We start from the raw sequence: 13,636 nt of genomic DNA on the forward strand, positions 1-13,636 counted from the left end.
CCCATACAAACACAGGGAGAATCTGCAAACTGCATGCAGATAGTGTCCTGGGCAACATTTGAACCTGGGACACCTGCAAAGGCCAGAGTGCTAACCTCTAAGCCTGTTTTCATTTTCTGTTCTAGGGTCACAACTCTGTCTAACTGGACTGGCCCATGGAAGAGCCACCCCCCTAGGACGGAAGTGCAAAGACAACAGAACACCTCTCGGTTGATGGTGACTATGTCCTCCTAGCTTTACCATGACCTATATAATTAAATATTATCCTATATATAGTACAGAATCATCTTCTATTAGTTACCATTTCATTGTTGTTATCCTGTTGTGTCTCTTGTTTTTCTAAGGTTCCCTTAAAGCTCTTCCTGCTGGACAATCTCCTGACCAATTTGTCCTCAAATTGATTCAGGCTTGATGTATCTTCTTGTGCTACATCATCAGCATTTTCATTACCCTCATCATCTGCAGCTTCTACAGCCTGAAAAACAAACAAAGGTTAGGTTGTCAGAGTTACTGTCACGGTTTGATTACCCCAAAACCAACCTGCGTCACTGTCCAAAGCCGTTCATGTTGCAGCTGAGTCTTTGCAGGATCAGTCTACTGATTTTATCCTGATTTCCATGCTTGATTACTGTTCTATAAAACCACATTAAAATTACACTTGTCCCCCTGATCTTTACCCTGTTTGTAGGTTAAGCTATTTTCATTCTCCTTCCCTGTTCGTTCCTAATGAGAAGTACTGACAGCCACTTGTTCTGAAGTCATGTTTGGGACCATATTTGATCCCAGGCCCCTGTACCAATTATATGGATTCCAATTTTAATAAACATATATGACATCTCTCTGTTTCTTAACAAACCTTGATAGCTGCCCGCCCAGACTTTTTGCACGTTGGAACATGGCACCATGGTTAGTTTCTAGCTGGTGTAAGCCATGATGGATGCAACCTGAAAGCCATACCAAGCAAAGTCCATCATTCTTTAAAGGGTCATTTGGGGAACATCAAGCTTACATGGACTTTGACCCTCAGCCCTTTTTAAGGGCTACATTGCCCAGGCAATGCAGATGTCCACTAGTTTTGCTACAATTATTGCAAATAAATTGAGTGTGCCAATGTCACACAATATTATGGAATAAGGAACACCTTTCAGCTTCAGCTACATTATAGAATATGAAGACATAAAGCAACTAGAAAAACTAAGTATTTTAAGTTTTAAAAATACATAAAAGATGTCTCAGAGGGGACTTTACTTTTACCTGCATGCTGACAAGTTTGTAGTAGATTCCTTCTCCTTTCATCAGCTCATTGTGACTTCCCTGCTCTGTGATTACACCATTGTCAAATCCAGCAATACTGTCTACATTCCTGATTGTGGATAAACGATGGGCGATTATGATGGTGGTCCGTCCTGTTCTGGCCTGTGAAGAGAAATATAAAAATAATACTTGCTCATGCATAACATCTTATTTCTGGTCTTTTTTCTGCTGTGCAGAAGATCATAGGTAGATAATATATCCAAAGTTCAGGAAAAAAAGTTTCCACTAGGTTCCCTTTTTAGTGCTTGTGCATGATAAGTTGCATTCAATGGAATGTCTAAGCACCCAGAGGATTACAGCTCAGTATGACAGGGGCCCTGATAGGACCAAAATGACCTTGGCCTGGTGATTATCAGGATTATCCAAAATCACTCATATATAAGTACACCTCTTGGAAATAGATGACCCTGAAGCTTAAATACTGGCAAAAGAAGATAAATACAACATGCAGTAATACAATATCAGTATTTAAAGTGTCAATAATACAACACAAAAAAATTGAGAAAATACAGATATTTTGCAAAAAATCAATATGATGCAAAAAATAAAATCTCTGCACAATACTCTAAAAAAAATACTGTCACAAGTGATTTGCAATAAAAAGTATATGCACTCACTGCGTCCTCAAGGTGGTAATGGGGTTTATTGAACAAGGTGCATGACAGTAATCAAACAGAATTTAATCTTAATTGTTATTCTATTATAAAGCACAGAAGGACATAACCGGTAAAGGCAGTTTGATCACTGCTATTTGCTTTTTTTTAACAAAATGCCCAGATTGCATCGTTTTTCATCAGTTTCCATATATTTCAACATATTTAGAGTTGTGAGGTCAAAGAATGAAGGAAAGTTTAGGGGAGGGCTGATGTCTTAAACTTACACACCCAGGTGCCAGGTGCTAGTACTGTAAAAAAGAATGGGAAACTTAATATTGTTATTGATTACATTAATATTATTTTTTCAGTGCTAATGAACATTGGCTATGACACTAACATATTTAAAAGACATTTAAATACCTTATCCAGGGCTGCTTGGACAATGGCTTCACTTTCTGTGTCCAAAGCAGAGGTGGCTTCATCCAGAAGGAGAATTTTCGGGTTGCGGACCAGTGCCCGTGCAATGGCGATTCTCTGCTTTTGCCCACCGCTCAGCTGTGTTCCTCTTTCTCCCACAAGAGTATCAAATTTCTATAAGTAAAGACACTGGGTGAACAAATGGTCCTCAGAAGTGGAAAGTGACCCATGGGGCCTGATTTATTAATCTCCCCAGAACTGGAGAAGGTAAACTATTATGGGAGAACCTGGGTCATCCAGCAAAACTGGAATAGTCAAAACATTTGCAAACTAATGGCATTTTCGTTTTATGAAATCCATTCCAGGTTTACTGAATCACCAGGGTTCTCCCATGATATTCTTTCTTCTCCAGCCTTGTTAAACTTGAATCTTGAATGAATCCAACCCATAATGTTAGGAAAGGATAAACCATTTGTCTGGAAAAGCCCCTACGAGAGCTAGGGACTCAGTTGAACAACACATGGGTTAGGCAAATGCTGCCATCTGGGGTTTGTTCACAAAGTTTGTCCCCAACCCCAAATTGGAGCACTGTATTTTCAAATAAACAGTGTCTAAAGATAAAGGTGATGTACTTGATGTACAAATGACACGTAACATTGACATGGTGCTTTCATTTTCATAAAATAAATGAAAATCCATATGGATACAGTAAAAGCCTAACACCCTTACATTACCACTACTTTAAAATTGGGTGTTCCAGATTAGGTGTCAGAGATCGTTTTTAGGCATAAGATAACTGATTTGATGACAAATGCAGATATACATTATTATTTTCACTTTATACAATTTGAAGGACACTAGAAGTACACATGAAGTTAGGGCACTTTTAGGCTTGTGGTGAAAAACCATGTAGTTAGCCACTTCATGGTGCATAGCAAACCGCTGCAATGCGACAAGGAGCAACAAGCTGGAGAACAAGCAACCGCACAGCCAGAGACAATATGCTGCTTCCAAAAATGATCATATTTCATTTATGAATGTATATATTTTAAATCACACAGTGTAACCAAAGCACTTGTTAAATGACTACTGAAACAGAAAAGAATCCAAAAGATCAAAGATAGACTTCCTAAATGTGGTCAATTAAAGATTGTGATTTGGCAATGAATGTTAGCTCTGAAGGATTTCAATGAAGGACAAAGGGAGACTACAAATAAATGTCAATGCTCCTATGTGCTCCACTATGATATATGGGAAGTGAGTCACCCAGTATGTTGGACCTAAATAGTCTGCAAAACCAGACCAACTCAAGTAGTCCTTGTATGCACAGAACAGTGTATCTGAGGTAAACACATAGCAGTCTATAAGTTTGCAGACTAGTGGTCCATTCCATTGACTTATAGAACTGGTTCAGGAGAAAGCCAAGGGAGATGTGTCTTAGGGAGCAATAGACAGAGCCATACAACTAAATAGAGAGAAGGCTGAAAAACATCTGTGTTCCCTGTTATCCCAAACAATCCCTGCAAGTGAATAACACTGACTTATCTAAGCTCCCCAAGACTGGAAAAGATAGGCGAATGGATCAGGTCCAGGATTGAAAACATTTGCCAAATAATAGAAAAATATTTTTATTTACTAAATTCTTGATGAATACTTCTCAATATAAAGCCAAATCAAACAATATATATATATATATATATATATATATATATATATATACGGTATATATATTATTGTTGCCCTATGTACACACACAAAGAAAGAATTCACATGTACCGCTAGTACAGTATATGACAAGAATTATTACTCACGTTATCAATGATCTTGAACACACTGTACGCTGCACCTCTCGCTGTAGCAAAAGCTTGTATATTAGGGGCAGCATGGCCAAAGCTAAAGGCAGCAAAGGTGACTGAAAAAAACACCTTAAACCAGGAAACATAAACATCAAATTTAATGCAATCTAATTTATTAAAACACTTTGTTATTTGAACATGTAAACATTACTACAGAATGCACAGGAAATAATTAAATTGCCTGTAAACCTAAAATCTAGCTTTTAATATTTCTGCCATCATGTATTTCTTAGTTTTCTATTTATTGTTTGTAAATGTGCTCATACCTGGAGATCCTGAAAACAGAATATCTGTTGCAGGCTGACAACCCTAAGCCACAGAGCTGCAGTTAGCAGCAGCGTTGTTACAGGCTGTGCCCTGGCCTTTGGCTGGTCACTGGGCTTCAAAACTAGATAGGAAGCCCAACAACCAATTAAAGGAGCTTGCAAAGTAGGTCCGCTGACAGGTACAATTTAACATAAATGAAGCATGGGTATTTTCTTCTTTCCTTTTGTTTTTCTCCTTGATCTTTCTTTCATCCTTTTCTCTGATGCTGCCAATTTATTATACCATTTCAAACCTTGTCAGTTGTACCCACAATTGTTTACTATGTTTAACACTTACTATTTTATATGCATGCTCCTTTCTTCTTTTTCTTCAGTAAAAAGTATTTTTTTAAAAATCAAGCATGGGTGATAAACCTTTCTGCTTACCGTTAATATATCCCCAATGCTGAAGGCTTCGTGGATAACCAAGGTGGTCCCATACCAGAATGCCAACCCATATGCTGAGTATATAGTTAGGTATGCAAATCCTATTGACACATTGCTTGTGATTGCCTTTTTGATTCCAATGTTTTTGGCATCCTCCAAATTCTTTTCATACCTGTAAAAATGAAAATGTATTTATAGGATTGTTCAACAAAATCCTTCAACAGTAGCAGCCTGCAGATTCAATTTTCCCAACATTCCTTTACAGAATTCAAAAATAAGAATTTGCCCACAAAGGGTATTGGGAAGAAAAGCAAATTACATTAAAGATTTTCAGAAAAAGATCTAGACTTTATATACTACAAAACAAAAACTTTTTTCTTCACCTTTCAATTTCCTTATTCTGCCCACCAAATGCTATGACGGTCCGGATTGCTGCCAGGACTTCCTCTGCCACTGCCCCAGCTTTGGCGTAGGCTTCCAGCTCTTGACTGGTAAATGCTGCCAGGATCTGTATATTATCGTTAACAGAAAAGTTGTGGTCACTATTACATGACAAAGTCATATTTAATAAATTGTCTGGAAGAAGATATGTCCATGTTGTTAAAAAGAGTATTTTGGCCATTTCAAGCAATATGGTGCATTCTGTTGGTCTCAAATACAATTATATGGGCAGGAGGTGAGATCCTAATGGTGCACCACGATGGACCAGAATTCTCCAGCCTAAGCCTAAGCCACACATAGTATTCTTTATGATGTATAGGATTTTGGGTTCCTTTGATTTGTTTTACCTTTTTTAGATAAAAGGTAAATTAGCACAATAAATTTACTTTGCATGAAAGGTTCCTGTTACTGTAATTGTAAGGGATAATTTACAAAGACTCTGAATGAAAAAGAGCATCCAGTGCCATATTGTAGAACACAGGTGTCATAGTCAAGGGCCTGACATTTTAAGGGCCCACATCCAAGCACCTGACATTTGCAGGCAGGAGGACCCAGTCTTAGAAAGCTAGGTAGAAGCAGGGCGGTCCACACAAGTACCTGATCATGCTTCAGGCAGAAGGACCCCAATTGCTTTTTCACACTCCTGCCGAGACCCAGCACTAAGCACGACTGTGCCAGAGTCCCGATCCTGCAGCCATTAGTATGCTGCTCCAGGTATGGAATCTCAGTGGGATGTTACATTAGTAATGTTTCCACACACCGAGACACTGGCCTCCACCTCGGCACAGTCACTGCCTCCCCTCACATAGACCACGATAGGTCGTGTACACCAACTTTAGAAAAAGCTGCTAAGAACAAAAAAGCAAGCACTCCCAAAATGTCCAACAAGGGAAAAGATAATGCAGATGGGAGACGAGAATATATGTTCATGCTTCACGATGACAAACATGTTCCTATTTTCAGAACATGATTAATGCACGAGGTTGGCGTGTGATATGGTGTCTCAGGGTGAGGAAGGATTTATATTTCTAGTAAGACTATGTATCTTTATAAAAAGTTTGGCCAGCCACTTAGCCTGTGTTTTACATTTTGGACCCTTATGTGATTGGAGTTTGATACCCCCGTTGTAGACACTCCAGTCCAGCGGTCCAGTCCAGAAAATTTTGGTGGTCTGCGGCTCTGGCTGGTGCACCCCCGAGCAGGGTCAGAAGAAAGACCCCACTGGCGAGGCGCACAAATCCCAGCCTCAGGGAAGTGGGCAGACTGTGTCCATGGACACAACCCCCCACTCTCCCATTGCAGGCTCAGATCTGCAGTGGGAGAGTGGGCAGGGTTATGCCATCATGACATCACTATGTGGGAGGTATCTCCCCGTTTGAGTGAAACCTGGCTCCCCGCTCATGCGCGGACAGGAGCCAGTAATTTTAGTGGTCGTCGGGACCGAAAAGGGGACCATTTGACCTAGCAGTTGGGAGGGGACTTGACAGGCACAGACGTTTTGGTGTCTGTAAAATCCATCACTCTGGTAATAATTACATATATGTCTCACCTTTGACCAAAGAGCCGCTGAGAGCCCCATAAGTGGGCTGACTGCCAAAACCACCAGAGTCAGCTTCCAGCCCTTCACAAATCCAATAACAAAACCTGTCACGAAAGTAGAAGCGTACTGAAACATCATAGCGAGCTGTTCTCCGATACCATCATTTATTTTTGAGACTTCACTGAAAAAGAAAGTCAGAGGTTTAATACAAAAAAAGGTATTGCCCTATTGTACTTCTTTAAGCAATACTTGGCATTGTTCACAAATGTATGACAAAGATCATTACTTTTTGCAGCTCCTCATCTTTACAAAGTTACAGTTTTGCAGTGTGATCATTGCTAGAGAGAAGACTAGATTTAGTGTTATTTCAGACCCATGGTTGACCGCAACATTCCCCTGTAAGCTCACCAATAGGAGCAGTTGGGAATGATTTTGTGCATGTGGTTGCAGGAGATGGCAGCATGGATCCAGAAAGTGACGAGTCCCGTTTGGCCATATAGTTTAGTTGCTTTTTCTCATTTAGAGATAGAACCACACCGCAGCCCCCCAACATGGGTAAACTTGTTGACCTGTGGTGAGGTTTGCTACTCTGGGGAGCCCAACAGCAGCAGCTGCCAACCATACAGTTTTCCACCATGAAATGGGCCTTTAGTTCATATAAATGGTAAGTAAAAAAAGTAGCCTACTGACAACCACTTGTAAGAGGCGGTATCAGCTAAGCTTTTGCAGGCATTTGCAAATTATTGTGCTGGCATTTGCAAACATAGGAGAAAGCCTTGCAAAACATCACATTTTTTTAAATTAAAACCACTTTAAAAAAATGCAATGCTTAAAAATATTTGCAAAGGCAGTGACAAGTGGTTCCAATTCAAGTCTATGGAGGCCACTGGGCAGCAAACTACCTTTTGACACTGTGTGTAGTTTTTGAAAAAAGTACAAAAATGAAGGAGAGTGGAAAGTCCATAACTCCTATTGCTTTATCAGTATATTGTTTGCCTACCCCAGGGGTAATATATATATAAAAGCAAGACAAAGGGAAAAGACTGGGGGTTTTGAGTGGCTAAACGTCAAAATATAATTAGTATGAATGCTTATATTCCATATGAGTAAGGTGATACAATATTTACAGTGATGATGTATTAAACAGGTAATATAAGGTTGGCTTTCCTGTGCAAAGACACAAAGGAGAATGCCAGGTTTACTAAACAAAAGCCACCTGACTAAAATTCTTTGTAGGAATGGTAAGTGTTTCAATTCCGAAGAGTTTCGCTCATTGGACTTTCTCAGGGAACATGTAGAGACTTTTCAAACAAAATATGATGTTCAAGCATTCCTTTAAATCTGAATTTGTTTCAGAATTACTCAAAGGTAAACTAAGACAGATCAAGGCAGTCATGAATGTGAGGCAGTTCACTGAAAAGTTCATTTGAAAAAAGTAACCATTGCTTGCAATCTTAACCAAAAGTTTCACCTAGTTATCCCCATGATGATTGCAGTAAATGACAAAAATGTTTCGAAGTACTAATCAACAAATCTCAGTATTCAACAGATGTTAAATTGCAATATCTCATAATATACATTATACTTTCTGTAAACAAAGATTTATTCTCACTCGCTCAGCCTGGAGTTTAGTTGTCCAGCCTCATTGACATCAAACCAGCTGATTTCCTGCCTCAACACAGCGTGGAAAAATTTCTGTCTGATTTCCCTACTCTGCCGTCCAGCAGCCAGCGTCCAACATGAGATCTGAAAGTAGGCAGCAATTAGAGCTCCTCCTCCCAAAGCGGTGTAGTAGTAGGCAAACCTGATAATAGAACAAAAGGAGTCAGGAGCAAGTGATCCAATTTCATCAGTCCCCACCCTCGAGGAGCAAATTAACATTTTCACCACACAAAAACACATTAACACCAAAATTGTCTAACAACAATTAGAAATATGTGTTTTAAAAGAAAACCAGAGAACAAAAAATCTATTTACAGATAAGAAGTACAAACATATTATATTTAAAACTACTAATTCATTTTTTTACAACCTGAATTTCCCCACTCATACCTTCTTCCCATACAAGGCTCCAAGACTTCTTTAGTCTGCCTAACTCTGTAGAACTCCCTTCATCCCATTAGGTTTGATTCTACAGTAACACGTTTAAAAAAAAACGTTTAAACCCACCTATAAAAACTGCCTACCCATCTTCGTCTGTCTCTTAACCCATCCATTGGCCATTATTCTATATCCTCCTCCTATTATGTACTACACTCCTTTACCTCTTAGATTGCATGCTCTATTGATCAGGATCTTCTTCTCCTTCTGTGTCATTGCTTGTACTTGTTGGGTCTGCATGTTTTGTCATCTGTAGCCCCTATTTTATGCTCAGCGCTGGGGTAAATATAACATTTTGCACATCCATATTTTACATTTACCACTTGTACCAGTTAGGTAGGAAGCTTCTAGACAAATACTACAATATTATCCAGCTAATATCCAGCTTATCTATTAAACAGTTCTACATAACAGAAAGAACAGATAACACACTTCAGAATGGGTCACACAGAGCACAGTGCTTAATGTAAAACTGAACCCAAGAACAAATATGTAATAAATAGCAGCTTATCATAGAAGACACTAGTTCTGGTAATCTTGGAAAAAAATTATCAATTGACCATCCTTCAAAGTCCTAAATTCCTCACCAAAAAGACCAAACTATCCTCACGTTCACAAAGACATTTCCAAATACAATTCTAGCAATCCAATCTGACAAAACAGATCTGATAATTGTACAAAAATATTTTTCTGATGTCTTAATCTCCTATGTATTTCCGTCAGCAAATTTAACTCACGTGGTCATTTGTACTTGCAGTGACTCGGTTATATTTCTCTCAGCTTCTGTTGACATATTTGCTAGGAATGATTGAAAGAGTTGTTAAATATTCAGTGGTGATAAAGCCCTTTCACATACAGAGAGGTCATTTTGCATGCAATGAATGATTTACACCACCCAGTTATATGTTTATTCCATTAGTCCACCACTGACTGCATAATGGAAGTTGAGTAACTGTGTACTGGAGTTGGGTGAATCAATTTATATTTCTAAGTCATTTGGAAGATTTGTATAACTATATTATCATTTGATTGGTGGTATTATTGAAATGGTAAAAAAAGTGTACTAAAGATCAATTACTTCATTATTGATTTTTAAGAGTGGTGGTGTCCCTACCCTGAAACCAGAATCCTAGACACTACCCAGACATTCATTATCTAATATTATACTTGCCTATTAGATCAATGGCATTACTAGTCTTGGGATTTTTTTTCCTATAGGCCATGATAGCCCAAGTGGGATCCCCATTGGTATACACCAACTGATGTCACCCTTAGGGGGGTAAGGATCCAAAACTTGGGTAAAGCTGAGGCTTCTACTTTAGGGAGTGCCTACTACTCCTCTATTATAAAGTGAAGGTAACTATATGACTAATAAATGTATTTGCAGGTATTGGAGGTGGTTATGTTTAAATGGCATATTTAGAATGCCTTAATATTGACTGTATGGGCCTGATTTTTAAAGCTCTCCAAACCTGGAAATGATACAGTTTCATCAGTGAAGTTGGGTGATCCAGCAAACCTAGAATGGATATGGTTCAGGATTCAAAACATTTGCTAGCAAATAGCAACTGACTTTGAAGAAATCCATTCCAGGTCACCCAGCTTTACTGGTGAAAGTGTATCTTCCCCAGCATAGGAGAGATTCAATAAATCAGGCTCTATACTGTGTCTACTGCTGAAGGAACTTACTTGTGCCTTTGCCCTCAGAAACAAAACTATTTGTCATATCCCCAAATATGATCGTCATGAGAGGGAGGGCAGCTCCGTGGGCAACTGCTGCAATTGTCCCAACCAGCATCAACAGCCAGTCCAGAGGTTCTGTGTACCGGAACTAGGAAAAACAGCAAAGTACAAGCTTGTTTAATAGAGGAAGTTAAAAAAAAACAATTATTGACAGCAGAGAGATTTTACCATGAAGTGATCCGAACAAAATTAATTTATGTTTAGAGGATATGTGAAACTAACTCAACAATAATGATATTTATTTGTTGTAATGTTCAGCATGGGGAGCCAATAAGAGCTGAAAGTACCGGTCACATGGATTAAAATTATGCTCATTATATACAAGTTTTATCTTGAAAAAGTTAAAGCTTACAACTAGCTTACAATTTTTATATTTCTGCAACAGAACCACAAATGCTTCTTTAATCAATAATAGGAACCTGTTTAAGAAACAGATCTCTTTCACTCCAGGATTGGCTGAATCCTCCTAATTTTTCCTCCTAATTGCATGCATTTTTTATTTATTCATTAGTGAACTGGCTTGTACAATGGGTATTGTGGTGAATCGTCTCCACCCCTACTTTTGCACGTTCCCTACTCTTGCTCCTTTCCCTTCTCTTCCCCTCCCTTTCTTTCCTTTCCCTCTATAGATAGACTTTTCTACACTATCTTTCTTTCTTAATTTTTATTTAGACCTTTCTTTTCCCCATTTACAGTACAAGAGTGCCACCCATGCTCTCCTTTGACCCGTTAGTTGAATGGTATTACTGAGGCACCATACTTACGGTCTTTTCTCTAATTGATGGATACGTGATATGCTCCTGTTCTTGTATCCTATTGCTGCATAGAGGGAATATTATACCATATAGCAATGTCTGATAAATGTTTTTATAATTACTGTTTTATCTTAATTGTGTCATTTGATACTGTTACTTTTTTACGTGTATATATTTGTACAGAGTTCATTTAAAACTTGATATACAGTTTTTGGTAGATGCTGAATGGTTAGAGCAGAAAAGCTCCACAAAGTTCTCTTTGCATAGTGGAGCAGAGGAAACTCTGTGACTGGAGGAGCTGGACCTGCTTTCTTCCATTCACAAAGCCATCTCTGCTTTGGGGTCACAAAGAGAGCTCTGTGATTGGAACAGAACTTTATTTTCAATTTATTCACTTTAAATGTAGTACAGATAAATGAAACCCTAAAGGATTTGTGTTCTTGTTTATTAAAATATGTCCTTACCATTGTGAGTGGCCCCACCATTTTGACTTTTTCTTTTTTCTTGGACTTGGTGGAATCATTTTTCTTTTCTCTATAAAGGATAAAAAAAAATAATAAACCGCAATGGGTACAGCTTTCTGAATAGTTACATTTTAACTAAAAGCTTAAAAAATAAGCCTTTTTGATATAGAAAATAATTAATATACAGGTAGTTATCGGGTTACATACGAGATAGGGACTGTAGGCTTGTTCTTAAGTTGAATTTGTATGTAAGTCGGAACAGGTAAAGGTTGAGAAACACTGTTATATATTTTCCACTTATAGGCTTTGTTACATTTCTTTATAAAATACAGGTTCTTTGCTGGAATTCTACTGGGAAATGTCTTGGTGATAGTTTGGTCTTTTGGTGAGGAATTTAGCACTCTAAAGGATGGTCAAGATAAGTTTTCCCAAAATAATCAGAACTAGTATCCTCTAGGATTCCTTGTAATGTCTAGTTTTTCCAACTTCTTAAGTGAATGACCTAATATGTCAGATGTTTGGGATTTTCTTGATAGCACTTGTCCAGAATTTTAGCTTAAATAGGCCTTCAAGATGACTATGAAGCTAAATCCTCTATACCAATGCTTCTCAACACTGTTCCTTCAGAGGTTGTTGGGAGTTCCTTGAGCAATGATCACTTTGTGATTCTCAGGATAGTTTAAGTGACACCAATGATCTTTTTGGCTATCTGTTGGGTGACATTCTTCCCAAAGGCCAGCAATGTAAGAGAAATACTTCCTATTGACCACCACACTAAGTTACTGTGAGCTTTTAATATAGGAATTATAAGAGTTTCCCGAAAACTTTAAAGTTATTTCAGGAATTCCTCCATGGTATAAAGGTTGTTCAGTGCTCCATACAATCTCCAGGCATGTTAATATTTTGCTTTTTCTATCTCTACCCTTTTGCTTTGTAACATTCTCTTCTAAACAAACTTTAAAAACTTTCACTGTGAGCAGAGAATTTTTGTTTTCCTCACCATTCTATATAGAACCTGGAGCCAAATGACGTACCCCATACTGCTTATTATGGAGAAACATGTGACTGATTCCATGCGACAACACTGGAGTGCCAAACAAAGCAATAGTAATGTATAACAGATGTATATTTGCTTGCTGTTACATTTCCATCAACATCATGCTGAATGTCCTGGGGTCCCAATACCTTAAAGAAGCTCTGTAATGTAAAGTCTACCAGTCAATAAACCCATTGTGCCCAACCCTACTTTCTCCCTCACTCCATGATTGGTTTATAATTGTCATAGACAGCCTTGTTTACCGTTACAGACACTGGAGGCAGAAAAAGACAAGCCTAATTATAAATACTGGTCAACAGACTCATGTTGGTATGTAATGTTATTAAACCATACCATTCCATTGCAACCAAAATTCAATATCAAGATATCGAAATGTTGCTTTCTTTTAACTTTATCATTATTTGGGCATTTCCTACACCCTTTACAGAATGTCCCCAATAAAAAAAAAATTCCTAAGGATATAATAGGCTTTCTTCTTTTTCCCAATGTCTGCACAGAGCTTAAAGTCAGTTAAGGCAAAGGGCTAAAGTTAGTTCTGGATAGGCATTCATTGTTGGCTACATCCGCCACTATTTTAAACTATAGACACCCCATACAAAAGCTTAAATTTTAGGGAGATCTTTAAAAAAAAAAATAGGGTGAAGGGCAGCCAGGTTTTCGG

At 38.3% G+C, this 13,636-nt stretch overlaps 1 protein-coding gene across 1 annotated transcript in view; it reads right to left on the reverse strand.

Moving 5' to 3' along the window:
• The window catches only part of LOC140332124 (ATP-dependent translocase ABCB1-like), a 30,561-nt gene that overhangs the window by 15,262 nt on the left and 1,663 nt on the right, over positions 1-13,636 (reverse strand). The window contains exons 3-13 of the mRNA XM_072413418.1: positions 11,919-11,988; positions 10,646-10,787; positions 9,694-9,754; positions 8,469-8,660; positions 6,866-7,037; positions 5,259-5,383; positions 4,876-5,047; positions 4,139-4,252; positions 2,331-2,501; positions 1,255-1,416; positions 302-475 (exon numbers count right to left, since the gene is read on the reverse strand). Coding sequence (XP_072269519.1) covers positions 302-475; positions 1,255-1,416; positions 2,331-2,501; positions 4,139-4,252; positions 4,876-5,047; positions 5,259-5,383; positions 6,866-7,037; positions 8,469-8,660; positions 9,694-9,754; positions 10,646-10,787; positions 11,919-11,988 — 1,555 coding nt within the window. The remainder of the gene's footprint in view (positions 1-301; positions 476-1,254; positions 1,417-2,330; positions 2,502-4,138; positions 4,253-4,875; positions 5,048-5,258; positions 5,384-6,865; positions 7,038-8,468; positions 8,661-9,693; positions 9,755-10,645; positions 10,788-11,918; positions 11,989-13,636) is intronic.

This window comes from Pyxicephalus adspersus, chromosome 5 (genome assembly GCF_032062135.1).
Source record: "Pyxicephalus adspersus chromosome 5, UCB_Pads_2.0, whole genome shotgun sequence".
NCBI classification, from domain to species: domain Eukaryota; kingdom Metazoa; phylum Chordata; class Amphibia; order Anura; family Pyxicephalidae; genus Pyxicephalus; species Pyxicephalus adspersus.